The 26652-nt window shown below is 47.3% G+C and overlaps 1 protein-coding gene across 1 annotated transcript in view; it reads left to right on the forward strand.

The window, feature by feature from the left end:
* LOC126535345 (epoxide hydrolase 4-like) overlaps positions 1 to 26652 on the forward strand; it is a 191403-nt gene that overhangs the window by 62963 nt on the left and 101788 nt on the right. The window contains exon 3 of the mRNA XM_050182235.3: positions 12973 to 13109. Coding sequence (XP_050038192.1) covers positions 12973 to 13109 — 137 coding nt within the window. The remainder of the gene's footprint in view (positions 1 to 12972; positions 13110 to 26652) is intronic.

A 26652-nucleotide genomic window follows, 5' to 3' on the forward strand; every position in this document is an offset into this window, starting at 1 on the left:
GCCGGTTTATTTAGATTTAGTTGCAGGTAAACGACCCAGGTGGTCAAAATTATTCCGGAGTCTCCCATTACGGCGTGCTTCATAATCTTAGCGTGGTTTTGGCACGTGAAATCCCAGAATTGTTTTTCTTGAAAGACCGCGACAAGTTATATCTCTGGGCAGCTATTTCTTTTGCGGGCGCTTATTTCATAGAAGAAGATACGCTCAGGAATTTATTGGTGCATGTAGAATGTTCAAAGTACTTACATAAAAGTAAAGCGGCCGTTGAGGAAGTTTAGAAAGCCAGAATACCGAGGCTACTCCACGCAGAGCCATAGTGGATGCCTCCAGCGTGGTCATCGGCGCTGTTCTCCAGCAGCAAATCGACTCCGAGTGGCACCCATGGGGCTCCTTCTCTTGGAAGCTCCAACCTGGCGAGACTCACTGCAGCGTTTTTGGCCTTGTGCTGCTCGCCATCTGCTCCACCATTCAGCACTTCCGGCACTTCCTGGAGGCCACCCATTTTATGTTCTAACCGACCAGAAGCTTCTGGTGTACGTCATTCGCATGAACTCTTCTAAGTACGTCCCACGTAAACTTTGTCAAATTCATCGGAGTTCACCACGTATATCTGACACATGAAAGGGACCGGCCAAGAGGCACCTGACGCACTTTCACGCATGGCCTCCCTCTGCACTTCTGCATCTTCTGAGGACTGGGAACGTCTAGTTTGGGCGCAGATGGGAGACTCTGAGTTATAAGCTCGGCGTGAGCACCCCCGTTCCCTTCTGCTGCAGCTCGTTCTTCACACGTTTGTACCTAGCTCACTTTTGTGCTATGCCAGTGGCTGTACCTCGCCAGTTCATCGCGACTGCCTTTCAATGTGCAGTTTTATAGTCACTGCAAGACAGCTGCCATCCCAACATCCGAAACACGCAGGGCCTTGTTACACAGTGGTACGTCTGGCCGAAGATTAACACCAGTGGGCCCGCTCGTGAACCGCTTGCCAGGCCGCCAAAGTGATCCTCCCCACGAAGAGTTTCATGCACTTTTTCTCCTCACTTCGCTGTCGCTTTGACCACGTCCATCTTGATTTGGTTAGACCGCTTTCCTTCCTTTCGTGACTGCCGGTACATTTTTGAGAATTATTGGCCGCTTCACTCGTTCACCCAAAGCCGGGCTCATTCCGGGCATTACTGCTGCTGAAACGGTCGCCAAACTCTTCGATTCAGCATGGGTTTCCCCCTTCGAATTCCCAAACATTGTTACGACTGATTCCGGGCGGCAATTTGAACGTATTCTTCACTTTCCTCAACCACCTTCATGGCACTAAGCATTGCCGTACCATGGCATAGGCACTGTTACATAACCAGCGACCCCAGTTGGTCCGGCGGCTGGTTTTGAATCCGGTTGCCCGAGCACAGCAACCCGGTGCTCTATCCATTTGAACATGGACGACCTAGTGACCGGGCCAAGTTCCCAAAGACTGTTAAAGCAATTAAAAAGCCTGCTGGAGCTAAGGCAGCTGAATGCAGAGGTTAGGGAAGAAGTAGAGTCTAGTTTTTGGCTAAAACCTCTCTAATTAGCAGCGATCTGTGAGTGCATGCAGTATCACGATGGAACATCCAGAGCTGGTCCTCCCAAGTATTTGGTCTTTCTCTCGGAAACGCTTCACGAAGACATTTTAAAACTTCGAGGTAACATTCCGTATTGGCCATCGGCCCTTCTGGAAGAAGTTCATGGTGAATGATACCTCTTGAGCAAAAAAAAAAAAAGAAATAACGTTGGACCCAACTTATCGTACCTTCTTGGGTCACCGTAAAATTGCCCCGTCGACTACGACGACTGATGGTTGGCTTCCACATCATAATCATAAATCTCTTTCCCGTCCAAAGTGATGATGTTTTCCACGCATCCGTTGTACGATCTAGGCAGCGTGAGAGCGACACCACTCTATCTATGCCGTATTTCCTTATGTGTTTATCTGACAAAAGCTGCGAAAGGTATTTTGCCATCAAGTAGCGCTTTTCGTACATGTTGGGGAGAATCTCAATTTTTGAGATGCTAACACTTTCACCGACTTTTTGATCTGTTAGACAACGGTACGGATGAATCACTTCATTCACTTCGTCCCCAACAGAATCAGGTGTTGATGTCGACGGCGCTCTTGAACAGTCATCGTCTTCAACAGATGTACGGTCGTCTGTAAAGAGTGTGTACCACTTCGCATTGCAGTCTTTTCCACCGCTTAACCATCCGCAAAAGCTTTCCGAGTTTCGCATAGCATTTTACGCGAAATCGCTGCTCCCTTGACTTGCTCATTTCGATATGCAGGGAAGATTGACATCACTTGAATCACTCGACACTTGAATCACATCACTTGACATCAAAAGTATGGACATCACTTCCCACCAACATGCATATGAAGGAAGTTGCAGTTTCGCCCGAAAGCCAAAGCATAAGTTCCGACAGCAAATTTTAGACAGCTATACGGAGTAAGGATAGTAGCTTTTCGGCTGTATAAACTCTTGAAAACTGCCTTACGGACTAAATTAATAAGCATGGTCTCGCTCAACCACAGGCGAACATGAAAACATCTAACTCGATTACCGCGTACACTCGCTGTCAAAGCGCTGCCATGAGGAAGAGCGGCACCAGCAGAGACTGAATGGGCCTTCGTACTGCCTCTCGCCTCAGCGCGAACTAAGCGACGAGAATACAGTGTACGAAGCTATCAGCCTTCGGCACACCAAAACTTTGTACTCATCGCAGATGGCTCGCCCTACCTAATCTTCTGCCCTTGTCACTTCCGTTCTCTTGGCAACCATTTTGTGACCCTAATCACCCACCGATTTTCTAACCTGCGCATTACATGACCTGCCCAGCTCCATTTCTTTCTATTTATGTCGATTAGAATATCGGCTATACCGGTGTGCTCTCTGATCCAAACCGCTCCCTTCCAGTCTCTTAACGTTATGCCTAGCGTTATTCGTTCCATCGCTCTTTGCGTGGTCTTTAACTTGCGTGGTCAGTCTCCAAGTTTCTGCCCCATATGTCAGACCGCTATAATGCGCTGATTGTGCGCCTTCTTTTTCAATGATAATGGTAAGCTCCCAGTCAGGAGCTCACAATTAATGCCGTATGCGCTCCAACCCATTTTTATTCTTCTGTGACTTTCCTTTTCATGATCAGGGTTCCCTGTGATTATCTAACCTAGGTAAACGTAGTCCTTCACAGACTCAAGAGGCTGACTGGTGATCCTGAGCTCTTGTTTCCTTGCCCGGGTATTCACACTTATCTTTGTCTTCGGCATATTAATCTGAAGGCCAACTATTACACTCTCTATGTTAGGGTCACCAATATGTGGTAACTCGTCTGCACTATTGCAAAATAGAACAAGGTCATCGGCAAACCAAAGGTTGCTGAGATATTCGCCATCGATCCTTACCCCTAAGCCTTCCCAGTTTAGTGATTTGAATACTTATTCCAAACACGCAGTGAATAGCATTGGAGAGATTGTGTCTCAATGTCTGACCCCCTTCTTTACAGCTATCTCCCTACTTTTCTTGTGGAGAATTGAGGTGGCTGTAGAATCTCCTGATATTTTCCATTGTATTTACGTAAGCGTCCTGTCCTCATTGATTACGTTTTGCCTCGATGACTGCTGGTATCCCAACTGAACCAAATGCCTTTTCGTAATCTATGAAAGTCGTATGGAGAGGCTCAACGTACTCTGCGGATTTCTCCATTACCTGATCAATGTATGAGATGGGATCGGTTGTAGAATATCTCTTCCTGAAGCCAGCCTGTTCCCTTGGTTGTCCAGTGTTGCCCTTATTCTATTGCCAATTATCTTGGTGAATATTTTATATAATACTGGGAATAAGCTACAGGGCCTATCATTTAAAATTTTTTTAACAACTCCCTTTTTGTGGATTAGTCTAAGGTTTGCATTCTTCCAGTTTTCTGGGACCCATGAAGTCGATAGAGTCTTTGTATAGAGAGCCGCCAGTTTTTAAATCAACATGTCTTTTTCATCTTTGATTAAATCAACGGTTATTGCCTCTTCTCCTACCGCTTTTCTCCGTTTCATGTCTTGCAAGGCCCTTCTCACCTGATCGCTAGTTTCTCTGAAACTTGTTCATTACTGCTTCGAATGCACGTATCGTGGCTCCTCTGGGTACTTTACAGGTCAGTATAAAATTCTGCCGCGGCTTTTACTACACTTTATATATTGCTGATGATATTACCCTGCGCTTATCTTTCAATGCACACATCTTGGTTTGTCCTATGCCAAGTTTTCGTCTGACTGATTTCAGACTGCGTTCTTATTTTTACGTCTTCCTCAGTCTTTCTCAATTTTTTAATATTTATTCTTTTCGCCTTGTTGACCAGTTTTGACAGTTCTGCGAATTATATCTGATCGCTTGACTTGGTCAGTTGAATTTTTCTCATTTCTTTATTAGGTCCATTGTTACTTGAGAGAGCTTGCCTATTGGTTGCCTTGGTGCTTGCCTCCCACTTCAATTGCTGCCTCTAAAGCTAGCCTAGTTACGGTTTCATTCATTACCTCTATGTCATCTTCATCTCTCTGTTCTAAGGCTGCATATTTGTTTATAAGTGTCTGGTTGAATTTGTCTGCTTCTACCCTTACTGCATCTAGGTTGGCCTGTTTCTTTTTCACCAACTCTACTCTTCCTCTCTTCAAATTGAGGTGAATACTAGCCTTCACTAACCTATGATCACTGAACTACCCTACCTAACACTTCGACATCCTGCACTAAGCTGGGATCCGCAGAAAGTATGAAATTAATTTCACTTCTTGTTTCACCCTTAGGGCTTTTCTAGGTCCATTTTCTGTTGTTACGCTTGCTGAAGAAGGTGTTCAGTATTCGCAGCTTATTCCATTTTACGAAATCTACGAGCACCTCTCCTCCAGCGTTTCTAGAATCAAGGCCGTAGTTGCTAATTGCCTGTTGAACGGCCTGCTTTTTCCCCACTTTTGCATTGAAGTCACCCATTACTATTGTATACCGAGTTTGCACTTTTCTTATCGCTAATTCAGCATCTTCATAAAACTAATTCATTTCCTTATCGTCGTGACTAGACGTTGGAGCGTAGGCTTGTACTACCTTTATGCTATGCCTCTTATTAAGTTTGATTACGGCTACTGCTACCCTCTCACTAATGCTGTAGAATTCGTCAGTGTTGACCGCTGAGTCCTTATATATTAGGAACCCTACCCGTATTGCATTTTATCTAGGAGACCTCTATAGTAAGAGACGTGGTCAGCAGTGTATGAGCTTCTCCAGTTATTCTAATCTTACCAAGGCCGATGATATTGTCACGTGGTCGTGATGTCAAAGAACACAGTAGCAATACTGTGAAACACAAAGCTAACTTTTATTGGGCGAACCTGTGCCCACAAAAGAGGCTACACTTATAGCACAACGATAGCGGCGAACACGGTCGGCGATCGTCGAAAATCTGATCAGCGGGTCAAGCGCGTCGGCTTTTATACAGCAGTCGTCGAATGTTCCAGACTAACCGTTCGGACCCGCGTGCCTTCCACAAAGTTCTACACCATTCGCGTCACGCGATGAAATCAGATAACACAAGGTTCGGCGACAACAGACAGCCGGGTAGAAGCATCGATAACTTTCCAGAAACTTCGGATACATGCAGGCGTGTCCCGCGCTGTGCGATTACATTTTTTAGGCGGCGAAACGTGGTCGCCCGATAAAGATAAGTACACGTGTCAATACCCCCCTCTTAAAAAGCATCGACCCGATGCTACATACAGGCTATGGTGTTAGGCTGCTGAGCACGAGGTCGCGGGATCGAATCCCGGCCACGGCGGCCGCATTTCGATGGGGGCGAAATGCGAAAACACCCGTGTACTTAGATTTAGGTGCACGTTAAAGAACCCCTGGTGGTCGAAATTTCCGGAGTCCCCCACTACGGCGTGCCTCATAATCAGAAAGTGGTTTTGGCACGTAAAACCCCACAATTTATTTTTATGCTACATACAAACGAAAGAAATACACAAAAATACAACAAAAATAAAGAATTTCGTCAGCGTCCGTAAAAGGGTTTAAGGCGCACCACGTGGACCACTTCAGACGGTGCGCGGTGCCGCTGTGAATGCGAAATGCCGTCTGGCACGACCTCATAGTCCAGAGCGCCAATACTTCGGATGACTTTGTAGGGTCCGAAATAACGTCGGAGTACTTTCTCCCTGAGTCCTCGTCGGCGTATCGGGGTCCATACTCAAACACGGTCGCCGGGATGGTACTCGACGAAGCGTCGTCGGAGGTTGTAGTGTCGGCTGTCGGTCCTCTGCTGGTTCTTGATCCGCAGGCGGGCGAGCTGTCGGGCTTCTTCGGCGCGCTGGAGATAGCTAGCGACGTCAAGATTCTGCTCGTCAGTGACGTGCGGCAGCATGGCGTCCAGCGTCGTCGTCGGGTTCCTGCCGTAAACCAGCTTAAACGGCGTGATCTGTGTTGTTTCTTGCACGGCCGTGTTGTAAGCGAATGTTACGTACGGCAGGACGGCATCCCAGGTCTTGTGTTCGACGTCGACGTACATCGCTAGCATGTCGGTGAGGGTCTTATTCAGCCGCTCCGTACGACCATTCGTCTGCGGATGGTAGGCCGTTGTCCTCCTGTGCCTTGTATGACTGTATTTCAGAATGGCTTGGGTGAGCTCCGCTGTAAAGGCCGTTCCTCTGTCGGTGATGAGGACTTCTGGGGCGCCATGTCGCAGCAGGATGTTTTCGACAAGGAATTTCGCCACTTCGGCTGCGCTACCTTACGGCAGTGCTTTAGTTTCAGCGAAGTAGGTGAGGTAGTCCGTCGCCACGACAATCCACTTAATTCCGTTTGTTGACGTCGGAAAGGGTCCCAGCAAGTCCATCCCGATCTGCTGGAATGGTCGGCAAGGAGGCTCGATTGGCTGTAGTAATCCGGCTGGCCTTGTCGGCGGTGTCTTGCGTCGCTGACAGTCTCGGCATGTTCTGACATAACGGGCGACGTCGGCGGTCAGGCGCGGCCAATAATACTTGTATCCTCAATAGTGTCCGGGAAAATCCGAGGTGTCCAGCGGTCGGATCGTCATGTAGGGCGTGCAATACTTCTGGACGAAGACCTGACGGGACAACAAGAAGGTAGTTGGCGCGGACTGGTGAGAAGTTCTTCCTCACGAGTAGATTGTTTTGAAGCGTGAAGGAAGATAATCCGCGCTTAAAGGCCCTGGGGACAACGTCGGTGTGCCCTTCCAAATATTCGACGAGGCCTTTTAGCTCCAGGTCTGCCCGTTGCTGTTCAGCGAAGTCTTCCGCGCTTATCATTCCAAGGAAGGCGTCGTCATTCTCGTCGTCTTGCGGCGGCGGTTCAATGGGGGCGCGTGATAGGCAATCGGCATCGGAGTGTTTTCGTCCGGACTTGTAGGTTACAGTGATGTCGTATTCTTGTAGTCTGAGGCTCCACCGCGCCAGTCGTCCTGAAGGATCCTTTATATTCGCTAGCCAACACAACGCGTGATGGTCACTGACGACTTTGAATGGCCTGCCATAAAGATAAGGGCGAAATTTAGCTGTAGCCCAAACGATGGCGAGGCATTCCTTTTCCGTCGTAGAATAGTTGCCTTCCGCTTTTGACAGTGACCGGCTAGCGTAAGCTATCACCTGTTCGACTCCGTTTCTCCTCTGGACTAGAACGGCACCGAGGCCTAGGCTACTGGCGTCAGTATGGATTTCTGTATCGGCGTACTCGTCGAAGTGCGCAAGTACCGGCGGCGACTGCATGCGTCGTTTGAGTTCTTCAAATGCGCCGGCCTGCGGCGTTTCCCACTTGAACTCAACATCACATTTAGTTAGACATGTCAACGGCTCGGCGATGCTTGAAAAGTCCTTGACAAAGCGCCTGTAGTAGGCACACATGCCAAGGAATCTACACACTGCTTTCTTGTTGATGGGTTGCGGGAACTGTGCGATTGCAGCTGTCTTTTGCGGGTCTGGACGGACACCATATTTGCTGATTACGTGGCCTAGGAACAGAAGCTCATAGTAAGCGAAGCGGCATTTTTCCGGCTTCAGAGTAAGCCCTGACGACTTGATGACCTCTAGTACTGTCGCAAGCCGCTTGAGGTGATCGTCGAAATTTCCGGTGAAGACGACGACGACATCCAAGTAAACGAGACAGGTCTGCCACTTCAATCCTGCTAATACCGTGTCAATGACGCGCTCGAACGTTGCAGGCGCCGAGCACCGTCCGAATGGCATAAGCTTGAACTCGTAGAGGCCGTCTGGGGTGATGAAGGCCATCTTTTTGCGATCTCTTTCATCGACTTCTATTTGCCAATAGCCAGACTTGAGGTCCATCGACGAGAAGTATTTAGCGTTGCAGAGCCGATCCAATGCGTCGTCTATTCGTGGGAGGGGGTATACGTCTTTCTTCGTGATCTTGTTCAGACGACGATAATCGAAGCAGAAACGTAGGGTTCCGTACTTTTTCTTTACCAGGACAACACTGAATGCCCACGGGCTTTTCGACGGCTGGATGATGTCGTTGCGCAGCATTTCGTCGACTTGTTCTCTTATAGCTGCACGTTGTCGCGGCGAAACTCGGTAAGGGCTCTGGCGGAGTGGTCTAGCGCACTCCTCGGTGATTATGCGATGCTTGGCGACTGGTGCTTGTCGAATCCTCGATGACGTCGAAAAGCAGCCTTTGTATCGTCGGAGCAAACTTCTGAGCTGCTGTTGCTTAATCACGGGGAGACTTGGATTGATGTCGTAGTCTCGTTCGGGAACCATCGTCGTCGGGGAAGATGCGGCGGAATCCGAGAGGACAAACGCATTACTGGTTTCCAGAATTTCCTCGATGTACGCAATCGTCGTGCCCTTGTTGATGTGCTTGAACTCCTGGCTGAAGTTTGTCAGCAACACTTCAGTTTTCTCTCTATGCAGTCGAGCGATCCCTCTTGCGACGCAAATTTCACGGTCTAGTAGTGGACGTTGGTCGCCTCCGATGACGCCTTCTACGTCAGCGGTCATTTCGATGTCGACCGGAATAACAATGCTGGAGCGAGGCGGGATGCTCACTTGATCTTCGAGCACACTCAAGGCGTGGTGACTACGAGGGCTCTCCGTCAGTATCGCTTTATCTTCCGACAGCGTAATTGACTTCGACTTCAGGTCGATGATTGCGCCGTGTTGGTTCAGGAAGTCCATACCGAGAATGACGTCTCGTGAACACTGTTGGAGGATAACGAAGGTGGCAGGGTAAGTCCTGTCATGAATGGTTATTCTTGCCGGGCAAATTCCAGTCGGCGTGATGAGGTGTCCTCCAGCCGTTCGAATTTGGGGGCCTTCCCATGCAGTTTTAACTTTCTTCAACTGGGCGGCGATGTGTCCACTCATTACGGATTAATCGGCGCCTGTGTCCACTAAGGCGGTAACTGCGTGGCCGTCGAGAAGCACGTCGAGGTTGGTGGTTCTTTGTCTGGCGTTGTAGTTAGGTCTCGGCGTCGGATCACGGCTGCGTCGTGTTGAACTGAAGCTGGAACGTCGAGTCGTCAGTTCGTCTTTCGTCGTCGTAGTCTTTGCTTCCAGACTTCACCGGGACGGCGGCGTGTCGTTATGTCGTCGAGGTAGTTTCTTCGGTGTCTTCGTCGGCGGCGGAGGATCTTCGTCAGTTCGACGAACAGCGACCGCACCTCCATCGGTTGCTGCTTTTAGTTTTCCGGATACGGGCTCGCTCACCGGCCCCTGGCTGGGCCAGTGTATGGTCGGCGCTGCGGCGACAGATAGCGGCCTGGTGACGGCGAACGGAATGGCCGTCGAGGGCTCCACTGAGTAGCGGCGAGGTAATCAGCGATATCGCGTGGGCGTTCACCTTGCTGTGGGCGCGGAGCGTTCACGGCGAAACCTCGCAGTCCCATCTCCCGGTATGGGCATTGTCGGTAGACGTGACCCGCTTCTCCCCAGTGGTAGCAGAGCGGGCGGTGGTCAGGAGCGCGCCAAACGTCTGTCTTCGTGTAGCTGCGCTGGGCGACGGGTGGGCGTGCTGGCGGCGGGGGTGGTGGTCGACGGAATTGCGGCGTTACGGGGCCCTGGCGTGGTCGTGGAGGGGGACCCTGACGGCGGGCGACGGCGGCGTAGGTCATCGCTTGCGGCTGAGGCTGCGGTGATTCAGGGGCTACTCCGAGTTGTTGTTGGAGCTGCTACCGTACGGCGTCGGCAATCGAAGCCACTTGAGGCTGTGATGATGGGAACAGCTTATGTAGCTCTTCCCGTACGACAGCTCGGATGGTCTCGCGTAGGTCGTCGGTGGCCAGTGACTGAACTCCGGCGTACTTTGTCGAGTTCGTGCGGCGGTCGAATTGCCGGTTTCGCATCTCGAGTGTCTTCTCGATGCTGGTGGCCTCGCGAAGAAACTCGTCGACGGTCTTCGGTGGGCTTCGTACCATTCCGGCAAAAAGTTCCTCCTTCACACCACGCATGAGTAGGCGGATTTTGTTCTCCTCGGGCATTTCAGGGTCGGCGTGGTAGAAGAGACGGCTCATTTCCTCCGTGAAGATCGCGGTTGTCTCATTAGGTAGCTGCACCCGGGTTTCTAATAGCGCTTGGGCTCGTTTTCGGCGCACGACGCTTGCGAATGTCTGCAGGAAGCCGCTACGGAAAAGTTCCCAGGTCGTTAAGGTGGCTTCTCGGTTCTCGAACCACGTCCTGGCCGCGTCTTCTAATGCGAAGAAGACATGTCGCAGTTTGTCGTCGCTGTTCCAGTTGTTAAACGCAGCGACTCTCTCATACGTCTCAAGCCAGCTTTCCGGGTCCTCGAAAGTTGAACCGCGAAACTTCAGAGGCTCCCTGGGCTGCTGCAGCACGACGGAGGACGCTGGGGCTGCCATTGGGCTGGACTTGGTGGCGATCTTCCTAGTCGTCTCAGGCAAAAGTCCGTGCTCCGGGGGCAGTCCTTGCAGCCTGCGTCTACCTCACTGGTTCTTGGCGACGCTCGTGTCTTCCGCGTGAGGGCTTGGGTCACGGCTTTGTGGGGGCGTCCGGTACATGAACGCAAAGCACCTCCACCAAATGTCACGTGGTCGTGACGTCAAAGAACACAGTAGCAATACTGTGAAACACAAAGCTAACTTTTATTGGGTGAACCTGTGGCCACAAAAGAGGCTACAGTTATAGCACAACGATAGCGGCGAACACGGTCGGCGATCGTCGAAAATCTGATCAGCGGGTCAAGCGCGTCGGCTTTTATACAGCAGTCGTCGAATGTTCCAGGCTAACCGTTCGAACCCGCGTGCCTTCCACAAAGTTCTACACCATTCGCGTCTCGCGATGAAATCAGATAACACAAGGTTCGGCGACAACAGACAGCCGGGTAGAAGCATCGATAACTTTCCAGAAAGTTCGGATACATGCAGGCGTGTCCCGCGCTGTGCGATTACATTTGTTAGGCGGTGAAACGTGGTCGCCCGATAAAGATAAGTACACGTGTCAATATTCCAAACAATGTCTCATAGTCCCGCAACGAGTTCGGCTAGTCTAGCCTCACTCGACAGAGTTCAGGTGTTAAAGGTTGCCAGGGTCAGTTTCCATTGGCGGCCTGTCCGGATCCAGAGATTCTTAGTACCCTCTGCTGCGTTACAGGTCTGACCACCGCCTTCAGTTCTCTTCAGTTGCTGGGGACTGAGGGCCATGGGTTAATTGTAGGAATCATGAGGGATGTAGTGGCCGAATACTGCAGCACGGAGGCCAATTCCTACTTTTGTGAGGGAGTGCCTTTCTTGAAGCTTAGTGGGACTTCCTAATTTGGTTGTATCTGAATTACTATAGCTGTTCATGTGTCGCTAGAGTCTCGCGAAAAATTTTATGAAAGTCACCTATGTGTCAGACAAGAAATAAAAAAAGGTTGTGAACTATTCGGTAACCAGACGTGTTCTTATGTAACTCGAAGCAAACTTTAAAAGCAAAGTGGTACATAATAAACGATTGAGACGAAGAGCATATTGTTTGTAGTCGTCTTGAGCTACTCACATTATCTTTAAACTGTGATCATCTGCCAAAAATGTTTATTTATGGAAAACTTTAAATCTGTTGTGCGATTTATGTCATATATGAAAAGTTGTAGAAAGTGCTTGCAAACCTCTAAAAAACGTATTTTCATTAGGGTACCTCTTGCGCGGTTTTTTCCGAGCTCCAAATGAAGCATGCGAAAATTGGGAAAAAGTGGCGTGACTGCCTGTTTGCCCGTACGCAGTCCTCCTAATTGTGTTTAAAAAGCACGAGATGAGAATGCCTGCAGAAAGCCACTGCGCTCTTATCCTCGTATCTCTGTAGAGGGGGCGGCCTTGGTCGATGATCGTTTAGGACCATGGCGGATTATAATTCTTACGACGATGGTGGGGAGCTACACAGGATGCCTTGACCGGTGTCTCTCTTTCCGTATTGGCATAGCAGCTTCCTTCTTTCGAAACATCTTTGAGAGGGCTGTTATCGAGACGTGCTACCGAACAGTTCTTTGAGTGACCATATGTTCTCATATTTCGTGGGCATTTTTTTACAGCTCAGAATAAGAAACACGCAGAAGGTCACTTCATGACAACTTTATTCGGTGTTCCTCATCCAGATATTGAATGTTTCACCAATTACTCATACTATAAATGAGTAATTCGAATTTGGCATATTTAAGTAACTAAATAGCTAATTAAAAGCACCCACAAAAGTAGTTTAACTCAAGCCGACAACAAACATGATGTTGGTCTCGTTCATCAAATTTATACCACTCTATTTTTAGACGTTTGTAATAGTTACGTAATACATTTGATATATATTGCATGTCCATGCGCACGCGGGCTTGCAAGAGTATGTTAAAACTTAGTAAAGTAACCGAGCTAATACCTATTTTAGAATCAACAGTGATTCGACGTTCAAGCCGTAAGCCGCAGTAACACTGGGTTTCCCTCTCTGTCATGTTTGTACAGAATATCACCGTTCATTACATGACCAAGGGATGCGATGACGACGATGGCAATCGCATCATGTTGCTGTTGTTGCATGGATTCCCAGATTTTTGGTTCATCTGGAACAGGCAGATACCACAGCTGAGCACTCACTTCTGGTAAGAACGGCACGGCCATATTTCTTTGATAATAACCTAACCCCCGTATTCGCAAACAATCATTAACTCCAAACATTAATTCCACTCTACCATGTTGAGCACCGTGCCACCCGTCTAGTGAACAAGACACAGCGCTTCACAAGAATTGCTGTGGATTGTCAGGGAAGCGCTGTGATCACTTTTTCTGAGAGGCAGCCCTTCCGCCCACTAACACGACGGCGGAATGCAGGAGCAACTATGAAACATGGAGAATTATGGGGCCACGATACGTTGGTGCGTGGAATTTGGTAAGGAGTATTGTTGCCAGCCCTAGCGCTCCCAGATGTCATTCTGTGCATAAAATCGAATATCCTCTCTGGTGAGGGGGGGGGGGAGGTGTAGTTAACCAAAAATCAATGGGCCAGTTGGCTGTGGAAGCCCTTGATAAAACCACAAATGAGCAGTGCAGCGTGAACTAAGTTGGGCCTCTTTGAATTCAAATAAACAAAGAGCAATATCAGTGTTGAAGAAAGACTCAGAAACATGGATGAAAATAAATGAGCAGTTAACGCAGCCGAATATGCGAACGGCCAAAAATAAAGCGCCGTAGTCATAGACGCAGAGTCAAAAATCAGAACCACATGCAGTGTATACACCAAACACTCGGAAATAGCGGAGGAAGTAGCGATTGCGCTGGCCCTCACAGAACAGGAATGCGAAGTCGTACTAAGTGACTCGCAAACGCAGTAAAGATTTATGCCAAAGGTCGAATTTCCAAGGAAGCCCTGTCCATTCTGGCCAAAGCGGGCAGATCCAAAACCGCGAGCTCGAGGATCATATGGTTCCCCGCGCACGTCACCACGGAAGGCGACGCGCTCCCGAACCTAAACGAGACGGCGCACCAGACGGCGCGAGACATCACCTGCCGCGCCGAACAGGGCAACGCCTCTCGCACGATAGCGAACGCTTCTCGAGCAGAACGGGACAGGCTCACCAGATACAACGACATAACCAGTGCATATTTGAACGCCAGAAGGATATACCTACCGCCGAGTCCCCAATTGAACAGGAGGCAGGCCGTCGCCTGGCGACAACTCTAGGCGAACACCTTCCCTAATCCATTCCGTCTGAAACGTATCTTCCCAGGTAAGCATCAGGACGACACGTGCAAATTGTGCAAGGAAGGACCAACAACACTCAAACAAATGCTCTGGGAGTGCAATGTAGTTATAGGAGGGATGGCAGTTACTCCGCACACCCTGTCGTCGAGGTGGGCCGCCGCTCTGCGAAGCCCAGACCTCGGAATCCAGACGTGGGCAGTTCAGCAAGCCCGTGAGGCGGCGTTGAGGCAGGGCCTTGACGTTCCCCCGTGGGAGACCTGAGCCCGGGTCGCGTTAAACCTTGCCGGACGTACAAGAAAGTTGTATCCATCCATCCATTAAACTGGAGAAGTATCTGTACTTGAGAAGCGTGGACACGAAATGGAGAGAGAGGTAAGGAAAGTTGGCAACCAAGCACAGGGTAAATGAAACTTTATATAGGCAACCACGAGTCAACTGAAAGAGTGTGAGAGAAACTGCGACAGTATATTGGATGCAAAGAATGGAAACAAAAAGGACCATGGAGATTTAGAAGAATGACAAAAAAGACATTAGAAGGGAAAATCTGCACAACACAAAGGGCAATGACTTGATATTTGAGGGTCGAACTGGTTGCCTAATACAGCAAGGTACCAGATCAAATATGATGAGTACCCACGTAGGCCACTGTTCCTTTTTTGGCTGGGCCGTTACGTCGTCCACTTATACTGCAGAGTACAGGGAACTTGCTTCCGAAAGCGGTAACGCCAGCACCGCAGTACGCGGCGACTGCGCGCTTGCGAAGCCAGCTTGTACAACTAAGAAATACAAAGAGCGTGCGACACCAGTTTCCAGGTTTTGTGAAACGTTGTGTGAGACAGTTGTGCTTCCAGGGACAGCTACTACACAAACAAAGACATTCGTGCTTTCTCCCTATTTTCCCTTTCAAGTGAAAGATTTTCATTGGCAATATCAGGAACCATTCTACCTACAAGAGATAAGCTTGAACGCTGGTTAATGTTGGCGAATCGTAAATGCATACATTGCGCACAAACAGAGACCAGCACGCATATAGTAAAGGAATGCATTGTAGCACGCACCTTCCGGAAGTTAGTTGCATGAGTATTTGGAATGTCCACTGTGTGGCTACCACAGCACCGAGATTGGTTTGCTAGTCTCGTCTACTACAGCGTTAGCTACGTTTTGTGGTGCTTCCGCAACATTGCAGAAAGATGTCGGCAGTCAAATAGAGCAATGTACTCCAGAATGTGCAAACTACAGGTGATATTATGGGTCCATCTTGAAGAACAGTAGTTGAGACTCGGTGAAGCTCAATTTCTTTGCCGCTGGTGTACGCGGTACCTAACTGTCTCCCTAGGCAAAGGCTTCCTACAGCCAGAATGATACCCAAATTCTGTTTGCCTGAGTAGAGACTTTGTACTTTTATGTGCCCTGTGCGTCGGCCATGAGTTCGAGGCTGACAGTAATGCTTTTGCATGGACGCTGTAACGATGTTTTCTGTTGTTGTCGTTGCCTATGCGGTATCTAACCGTCTCTCAAGGCAAAGTTGCCGTATTTTTCCTGCAGCATGCAAGCAAAAATACGGAGATCACTCGGCTGATCCTATTAGAATGCGAAGGGATTCAGACAGTGAGACCCGTAGGTAACGTACCCCTTCTAGAAGCGCTAGCATTTAAAGTGGACGGGAGCAACAGCCGATCGGCAGTGGAGAAAAGCAAGAGATGTTTCAAGTAATTGTGTAAAAAAAATCAGGGACAGAATTGATACTACCGGATACGTTGCAAGCATAGGTAGTGATGCAAGGTAGGTGGAGAAGTTTTGAGGGAGAGAAAAAATATTAAGGAGACGTACACAAACATGCTTGAATGAAAAACATCTGTAGCATACGTGATTAACTCAAGCAAGCTAGGTGACTATTTGTCACTGCCCCGTTTCTAAGGAGATGCCAATAAATCACCCTCATCATCACCATCGAGTCGAGGTGAGATGCTGAGTAAATGAACGTTCCTCAATAAGGCAGTAGGAATAGCAAAACTTATGGTAGGACTTGCGGAGAAAAGTGTGAAAGAGCAGATGCCTGCCATTTCATAGCGTGCAGCTATTTTGCTGTCTGCAGTCAGCGCGCACTCTCTCAGAGAAGCAGTCGAGGACAGCAGAGAATTAGGTAGTGTGATGAGGTTAGGGAATTGACCGGGAAGGAGCACAGACTGCCGGCTATATGTTGAGGTAAATGGGCATTGCTGGACAGGCTTTCGTCCAGCAGTAGAGGCAAAATAGCATGATGACGATGACAGTCTTTTTCTTTGAAATGAACAACGCGATGATTTATGGATTTCATTAGCGCAAGGGCATTATATGGCTGATGAACGAAGGAGTATTGTGTTTTGTATAGTACTGTGCAAGAGATAATGTGCGCCGGCACGTGCATGTGCCTTCTGCTGTGGCTTACCATGTGCGTACTAACAGTTGGCGTCTTGCTTGCTAAGCTCGGTTGAGGTGCTCTATAATGTCCTTTTGTGTACCTTCCCTATGAAAAGGCGTGCTATTTCAGCCAGGCTCAGAGCTAAAATTGGTGTCAAAAGCGAAACACACATGGCTTACTAATGCCTTCCAAGTACAGACAACAGAACAGCCGCTCGGACCTGTCAAAGTACACGCAGCACGCGGATGTGTTGAAGCTAAAATACGAGAACGAATTATCGCTTTCCCTGCAAATTATGTACGATAGTTCCCATACATTTCTTTTACAGCGAAGTTATTGATGAGAGCTTAAATGGCAAGACGGGAGTGCTCTAGAGAAAGTGAGAGACAAGCTGTAGGTGTCGTCAATATCAGTCAGCGACGCAGCCAGCCATCAGAGTCCTGAACTTTTGCTTCGAGAGAGAGAGAGACAACTTTATTGAGCCGAGCTCGACATCTTCTCAGACGCCGTCGATGGAAGTGGTTCCCACTTCACGGGACCCATATGCTTCTGTAGCCGCCTGGCTCCTGGAGATCAGGATGAATGACCAGGGCGGGGCTGGTTAGCAAGGTCTCCCATCGCTCGGCAAATGTAGATGAGGGATGAGGTAGGGTAGTCTTGACGAAATCGCATAACGAAATCGCATTGCCTTGACGAAATCGCATAATTCAATGACGTGTTGTAGCATGCCTACCTGAGTCTTGCAGAAATTACATTCCTTATCGTACCTTTCCGGCTACATCTTGTTTTGAAGGCAAGGGTGCGGGAAGGCTCCTGCTTATATCTGCCTGTAGATCGCTTGCTGTTCTCTGCTAAGCAATTTGTGAGGATCGGGGTAATGGCGCCTCTCCGTCATGTAATGGTTCGTAATGTCCCTATAACTGATTATGGACTGTGGCTCACCTTCCTCTACCCGGTGTTCCATCTCTCGGGCGAACTGGTGGGCAAGTTCGTTGCCCTCTAGCCCAGAGTGAGCCGGTGTCCACATCAACTCAACTTTCCTTTCAGGTACCTCGCGTTTACTCTTGAGAATTTCGACACACAATTTTGTATGACTAGAAAGTAACAGCTACCTGACGCACACCGCACACGTCACATGAATAGGCGACATCATAATAGCGCAGCTTTCATAACCACCAATCCGTATTTCCTTAATCACGTTGCGCTTTCCCGGCTTCACGGCGGAGATCAGATATGTATTCGTACGGCTTTGGTGGTGAATTTCTGCCAGCAACGCAATCTGCAATGTAAGCGTGACGCGGCCACATGACCAGGGCGTCTGTGATTACTCACCAATAAGATCTGTAGTAAACAGAACCTCGGTACTTCCGCAAAGAGTGACAACTCGCTTATACAGGTTCGCATTCACGTAGATGAGATACACCAGGAATTTTTGAGCATGAAACGTTTTTAGCTGCCGTTCTGGGTGACCTTCAAGTGACCTTGAGCCAAAAGGCAGAGGCGTTATCCGGATCATCATCATCATCATTATCATCATCATAGGCCTCGTTACGCCCACTGCAGGGCAAATGCCTCTCCCATACTTCTCCAACTACCCCGGTCATGTACTAATTGTGGCCATGTTGTCCCTGCAAACTTCTTAATCTCATCCGCCCACAATAACTTTCTGCCGCCCCCTGCTACGCTTCACTTCCCTTGGAATCCAGTCCGTAACCCTGAATGACCATCGGTTATCTTCTCTCCTCATTACGTGACCTAAAAGAATTTTAGCAAGTTTCTTGCTCATTTACATATGCCATCTTTGTGACCGTTTACATAGAATCTCTTCGTGAAGTACTTGGTATTCCACATCATCAATTATGGGTACTATTGTGCAGTGGAACTGACGTGGTTTAAGAACTAATATTGATGACATTTACGATCTTTTCGAGGATGCTGAGGCTTCTGTTATGTGTTTGCAAGAAACTCATTTGAAAGGTTGCCATAAACAATTTCTGCTTCGATATGGCATCTTTCGAAAAGATAGGGAACAGTCTTCAGTCGCATCAGGAGGAGTCGCTATAGGGGTTGCTCAAGGAGTCCCAGTACGTGAAGTGAAGCTTAACACCAACTTAGAAGCTGTTGCAGTAAATGTTCAGATAGAAAAAACAATAACAGTATGCTCCCTGTACTTACCACCAGGTAAGAAAATCACAAGAAAAGGATGAGAAAATCTGGTGAAAGAACTTCCAGAAGCTTTCCTTTTATTGGGTGATTTTAATGCTCATAGCAACATCTGGGGCCGTAACCGCACTGACGCGAGGGGGGAAATGATAGAAGACTTTTTAGACAACTGCAATGTGTACTTTTTTAATGATGGAAAGCCAACATATTTTATTGCAATATCACAATCTACGTCAAGCATTGACCTCTGCTGTGGCACGCGGTCACTTGCTAGGTTCCTTACTTGAGACGTGAGGGAAAACCCACGTGGCAGCGACCACTACTATAATACTCAAGCCGATCGACGCGCCTCCAACAATGCCAGCATGAAGACAGAGATGGAAGCTGGGTAAAGCAGACTGGTCTCTTTTTTTGGAAAGCTCTGAAATAAGGATTGGTGAGGTCATCGCACTCAATATTGACGACTAATGTGATGCGATAACGAAACAAATTTTAGATGCAGCTGAAAACTCGATACCACTTTCACAAGGGAAGCTTCCACGTAGACCAAAACCGTGGTGGAATGATGCATGTGATAAAGCTCGTAGGAAACAAAACTGTGCATGGTCTCGTAAGCAGGTACCCAACTTTCGAAAATTTATTCTTTTTTAAACAAAAGCGTAGTGAGGCTAAAAGGGAAAGACGGATGGCAAAAAGAACATCATGGGTGAAATATGTGAGCTCGATAAACAGTCACACAACAAGTAAATTAGTCTGGGAGAAAGTGAGAAAAATTTACGGTGTTCATACAGAACACCGTCATGCATACGTTCATGCATACGTTTATGCATATGAGAACCTGCATCATGCAAGATGTACGCATGCAAGCGTGTATACCCGCATTGCTACGATGGCTGCTTGAGAAGCAGCACGCACTGAGTCAATTAAACTGTAATTAGCTTTTGATCTCTCCTTTTTGTTTATGGAAAGAGCACATCGCGTGAGTGTATGCAAGGAAGTTGAAAAGGTGGCATAAGTGCTTTGTGCAGCCGGTATGCTTAAACTGCCCAGATGTCTTTAGCTTCCACCAAAAATATTTGTCACTGTGATACTAAAAACCGTAGTGAGGAAAAAAAATTAACTGAAAACGAAGTTTCTAATGCATCTTCGCAGAATGTGTTTATATTTCCAAGTTAACACTTCCACTGCAACATTATGACGATACTCAGGGTATGCGTTTGAAATAAGTACGCTCTTTAAAGGTGCACAACTGGGCCCCCAATAACAAACCATGTATTAGCTGCGAAAACTGTCCTTCCATGTGTATCAGCCCCAACAAAACTGCTGCGTGCCCGACCTCCTTCTTCGGAGGCACCCTTACGAATACCGTTCGGGTCCTTCCCATTCTGGCTGCAAACATTCAGCACTTCTCGACTTTTCCGCACATGTCACTAGCATTGTATCTATGATGCAAATTTCGGCAAACTAAAGACATAGAGGGACAAGTCGCCGGTGTAAGACAGACAATTGAAAAAATCAAACATACAAGAAAACCACTCAAAACCAGCAATGTAAAGCGCGACCTAATGACACACATTCCTCAAAGCCCTGAGGTATGACGCATTGACAAGCCTAAATTATTTACATTGAGTCCACCAACGTCTCCACGTCACGTCGTCGTCGCTGCTTCCGACAAGACGTCACTGGGCCCGCCGATGCGTCGTGGACTCGACGCCACTGTCTCCGTCGTTCAATCCCCACTTGGCCTGGTCAGGCGGGCAGGGTGCTGGGACGAACGAGGACGAACGATCGCCCTGCTGACTCCGCTAGCTTGCTGATGGTAGCTGCAGGGAATCCCGGAAACGGTCACTTCCGGTCAGCCTCTAGCTGAGGTCTCCGGTGTGGCGCGAACCCAGCTCACGGATCGCAGCTGCGGCAAATCAAGCGCAGCTTACATTTGCTTGCCGCCATCTCGACACACCATCCGTCCCGTCCGGCCTCCAGCTCCTTCTCCTGTCCGTCTTTCCAGAGCCTAGCTGGGCTGCTTTCTTCTGCTACGTGTCGGTTTTTCGCGTTGGCACGTAGTCACGCGTGCATGTTTTCACTTCTTTCATCTCTTCCGTTTTTTTCTAATTGGACACTCTCGTATTTTCCCACTTCGTTTGCTGCGAAGCTGTATATAGCTAGCCTTCCATGCATTCTTGTTCCCCGGGAACAAAAACTATCATCATCAATAGCTCATACACCCATAAGAATTCATATTCCCGTAAGCAAGCAGAAAATGCAATGGCTCATAGCCCCATAAGGCAGAGGCTACAAGCACTCTGGGAAGTGAAGCGAACAGTGCTTAAATTCTTTTTATTTGTGGATACCACATAGAGAAAAGCATGTAGAAAGCTGTCCTTATCAGTGGTTGATACCCCCGTGAGCAATAGCGGTATGTCTCATACTCCCGTAAGCAAAAGAAAAATACAATGACTCATAGTTCTGTTATGTTCATGGCTATTCACTTTGAGTGAATCAGTTGCGATGACACTACACCTGTTGACGTCGGTGATTTCAATATGGATGTACGCTTTCCGTGTTACAGACATACCCCTTGCGATTCCACACGATCCGGCCCAACCGACCACCCAGCGGCGTACAGGCATCAATTTGACGCAGTTTACGCGTTCCGTGTCGCAAACATATCCCTTGCGATTCAATTCAGTTTACATCTCTTTATTTACCAGAACATATCCTGGCTGGACTCCTGGGCTAAAAGCTGCAAGAAAAAGCTTGACGGGGCCCAGGAGACCATACGTACATGGCGACATGTGACAAGTACACTGATAAGAGATGTTTAAAAGCATCACACGTGAAAGCTGTTTACACTGGTAGTAGAATATCATTATACATTATTAAGAACGATGCCACAGCGATCCGGTCCAACCGAACACCCAGCAGTGTACGTGCATCGATTTGAAACTATCAAATAATGTGATTGCAGTTGCGAGTGAAATAATGAGCACCGATGAAGACAATAAATGAGTGTGTGTACCTTTCGTCACGATCCCCGCCCATCAAGACAATAAATGACTTCGTGCCTTTGTTGAAAATTATGCGTCACCTCCATGTCGTGTGCTAACTAGCTTCGCTGGTAAACCACCTTCACAGAGTGTAATGGCTCAGAATTCTTTCTTTATCTCTTCCACAGCCTCCTCGTGCTTTCTTGTCCTTTTCATGTCTTCTGCTTTTTCTTCTTCTTCCTGTTTCTCTCTTGGCTCATGACATTTTATGCCCACGTTCAAGAGTTTTTATATGTGAGAAGCCGCTTCTTCCTCTTTGTATTGGACGTTTCCGCGGTTTTCATATGTCAATCATACATTAGCACTTGACGTCTTTCACCATTTTTGTGATTTGCACCACTGTATACACACACCACACTTCACGTATTCACTTCACTGCACACATTACAGAGTTCACTATTGAGCACCAAAAAGTGATTGTCGCACACTGCTATATCAAAACAACACTTAGACCACTTGTCCATGTAGCACATGGCCGTACATTCATTCACACCAAGACTTAAACCACTTATGACACCTACTGCATTACTACACACCTCTTCCACCACACTGAGCAGTTTGCAACAGCCTTCAAACGAATCTACTCAATGACTTCGCCCATTACATAATCTGCACCTCAAACTCTTCAAATGGCAAAATAATACCTGTGTTTTTCTCCCCACAAGTACCTTATGACAAACATATGCCTTTTCACGCAGCCTTAACTTGGATACTTTCTTAGCATTTCATCGACAACAATGATGACAACATATGAGCGAGCATCTTTAAGAGCACTATTGTTCTATCCATTTTTATGCATGTCGTGGTAACAATCTCCGTAACACCCAATACCGTCATTTGAACCATTCCTTATATTCTATCCAGCAATTACCCGGGTAACAAACATCCGATCTCTTAAATACAAATGACACTCTAATATAGCATGCATAACCTACATTATAACTTAACTAGTTGTAGTGTTTCCAAACACTTTATAAATCAATCCAAACCTCATAAGAGCGCGTGTGATTTCCCTAATGTAATTCCATTTGATACTCTCAGTATTCTAATTATTTTCTTTTGTGCCGCTGTCGAGACTTCCTAGGGTGTCTACTTCTCTTCTATTTCTTGCACCTGGACAGTTTCAGCCTGGCTTTGAAAGTCGCCTGTGTAGTTCAAGCTTCGCCTCCTTTTTAATTGATGGGCAACGCTTCCAGAACTGGTCGCCGGCATTCTAGCATCGGCAGGCAGCCAAATCTCCGCGCGTGGGGATGTGTCATCCTACTCATAACTGACGCCTTTGACGCCCCGACACTTTTGACTTGAAGTTGACCTTAACACCACACTAGCATGCATCCGTCCACGTGTAAATAAGCAGACGTCTAAGAAATCGCCCAAAGGTTTCGTTATTCCGACAATGTGCACGGCACTGTTAGCCCAAAACAACACCAGCCTTACATACAGGCGCGGTTAAATTCAACAACCCGGCGGGCCATCACATACAGAAAATTCTCAGGTCCCAATAAAAATGCCAACAAAAGTTCTGTTTTTCCAAAGGTACGCAGTTATACGATTACTTTGGCAATCGCGGTTACACACACAAAAAAAAAAAAACGCCAACAGAACACGTGAAGATGCTTAAGCGACACGGTTATCACGACGAGCGCGAGAAAGAAACAGTCAACTGAGAAAAAGTTTCAGTGTTACGTACTAAAAAATACGACTACGTGCGAACGAGTAATTAAGCCAGCGCAAACGTTTCGTTCGTCCTTGAGAGCTGAGGAGTAAACTTCTTGTCACCACCATATTAGCATCTGATCACTTGTAAGAAGCCTAACAAATCGACTACAAGTTTTTTTTTATTCCACGAAACCTACGTGGCACTGTTTGGCGCGAATATAGCCGCCCTAAGAACAGGCCTGTTGAATTTCAATCGCGCGGCCAGTGCCCCGAGCGTGATACAAATGCGTGCAAAAGTTCAGCTAGCCCAATCTTACGCTATTGTACGCTTGCTCTCGCAATCGTACAATAGCCTAAGGTTACGCAAACAAAGCGCAAGCGAAGCTCAAGCAAGGCTATTGCGGACAGTGTGTGCCGGAAATAGCATTTTAACGCGAGAGCATTAAGGGCCCCATGTCGCAGAATATCCAGCGCTGGCGTAGGCGTCCCGCGTCGGCGTCCGGTTCGAGCGTCGGACGCCGTTTCGGCAAAAATATTTTCGAACCACCCATACCCAGGCCGTCCATTAATTGTATTTCTCAAGCTAAAATGCGTAGAAAAATCGTAAATTACAACTTCCACACAGCCTACATGCATGGCAGCGTCGGAATGTAATTTCAATATACGAGAAAACATAATTCTGTTACGTGAAAACTCAATTAAACCCCTTTTCTAGCGTTTATACCAGCCATAGACCGGCCACGGCGTCCGCCATTTGCGCCCGCTGGCGCTTGAATATCCCGGCCCATTTCTTTGAAACACTTCCTTATGGCACTCGCCTCCGCCACATCGCGGCCCACGCAAGAAGTCGCGTTTCTACCAGAAAGCCCGGCTTCGTTCGTAGCGTTCGCCGCCAGGGCTTTCCGGTGAACATTACGATTACGTAAAATGCAGTTACCAGGAAGCGTGAGAAGCAGTCAAGGATCTCTGAATGCTATCGCGTTCTACTCTTAAAGGCTATGCTTAAGCGTCTTCCAAATTTTCATTATTAATTTTGTAATTATTCGCCACCGTTCAGGAAAGAGACAACAATAATTTTCGCGGACCCATCCTGTGGGCTATATGGGAGGAGCCAGCGGTTCCAAAGTTTCACATTTTGAAATTTCTTTTTGGTGGATCTCAGCACTGCACAGAAACAAAGCAGGCGTTAAGCACTCCCCGTACGTGCGCCTATCCCGAAGACAGTGCGATGGCGGGCCGACCCGTGGTGGAGGTGCAGTTAGCCGTTAAGGGGCCCACATAACTTCGCTGGTCATCCTTCTTCACAGAGTGGAAGTGCACTGAGCTTTTATGACGAAGCTCTCCCCACAAGCCAACCTTGCACACCTCGCTAAACACCTTTAGTCTGTCAGTGTTGACACTGTCTCTTGCCACGGTCTGAAAACAAAGTACTGCTCGTATTTTTCTTTCCGTATGGTTGCGGACGACGAAGTTTTGAAATGTCTTGATGGCGCATCGATGTGTCTCATCAGTTGCTTTTCCAAGCTTTCTTGTGTTGACCTGCACGATCATATTCTCTATGTCACTGAATTGACCAAAGTTGGGAAAAGTGTGTAGTTTAGCCACCTATTATCAGAACGTGCGAAGTCTACGTGTCAAGGCCCCTGAACTATTTGCTAACGCCGTTTCGTCTAGTTTGCCTATTGTTGTGCTCACTAAAACCTGCTTGTGCAGTGGCATGTGCTCTGTCCTGTTCCCGCTTACTACAATACCTTTCGCAGTGACAGAGTCTGACCGTAATTCACACAAAAAGTACAGTACGCTTGTGCGACATATAGGAATGAGAACTCAGTCTCCAGCGAAGCTGTTTCTTTTGAGCTTTTGCATTGAGTCAGTTGCCTGAAATTTATTCACAACTTTAGATAAAAAGTTCCCCATACATGACTGTTCCGTTTGAAGCCTTGCGCGAACATAATGCTTTCCTTAATGTGTTACGGAATTCTTACAACGGCAGTAATTTATTAATACTCAATTCACTTTGCCAGAAGCTTGCCTGTGTTGCCACCCCTCCCCCGTTTTCTCCAAAATTCAATCTCATTTGCGTTCACAGATCTAGGGCAGCGCGTAAATTCAGTGTTTTTCGTAAAGCACACTTATAAAGCTCTGAACTATTTACAGACGTAGTTTATTGGAAGGACCTTTCTTAACCCACAAACTTTTACCTTTGCACAAATTAACCATAAACTTTCCCTTAGTTTTGTCAAATACAAGAAAGGTGGCTTGTAGATATTTTACCGAGAACAGTGAAGAAATAAAGTAAATTTTTTGCATCATGTGCAGAAATAGTGGGAAAGATGGGGGTCCGATTATCATTTGTAACACTCCTATTTAGGACAGGGACGTGTTTAAATTTTGGGAGATGTCGCACTTAAAATTCTCCATTTTTCTACAACATTTAGACTTTGTGTAGCATAGAGTTCCCTCGAGACATAGTGAAACGTTGCTGAACTTACTGAAAAAATTTTTGTAGCATTTCATCCACATGCACTAAACCATGGCAAATGAATTTGCCGTAGCGTTCCCTCCAAACTCTCTCAACATGATAATGGTGGCGTTTGTAGTTAGGCCGATGTCCCTGGTTAATTTCCCACTGCTTATAAAATATGCTCATAATGCGTCGAGCAATTGCATAGGTAATTTACTGCAAAGATCGTAACTGACCTACACACCTTCAAATTTACGCACACATTGCACATAACCTTCCTCTAAATTTCGTCAAATATAGACAAGGTGGCTTGTATTGCTCACCAAATATGCCGGAGAAAGCAAGTAAAACTTCGTATCATATATTTAAATACAAAAAGCTAGGGTTCAATAAATATTTCCAATGCATCTAATAAAGCCAGAAACATAACTTTCGCGCCAAACTTTACACTTGCAATTTTGATATTTTCGCTGAACTTGAAGTTGATATCTTGTGCAATGTGACACTCTGGAACGTTTGAATGAGTAACCTTTTATAAAATGTATAAATATTCTACCGAGAATAAAAGTTTATTTCTTGATCACTCATGATATGCTTTCTAAATCAACGAAATATAAATTCCATGCCTCGCATAGTTAACCAAGAAAACTGGGGAAAAGCAACTGCATGCCTTTGCCAATGCAATAAGTTTGGTTGAAGACGAGTACTA

Source organism: Dermacentor andersoni, chromosome 7 (assembly GCF_023375885.2).
Source record: "Dermacentor andersoni chromosome 7, qqDerAnde1_hic_scaffold, whole genome shotgun sequence".
Lineage (NCBI taxonomy): Eukaryota > Metazoa > Arthropoda > Arachnida > Ixodida > Ixodidae > Dermacentor > Dermacentor andersoni.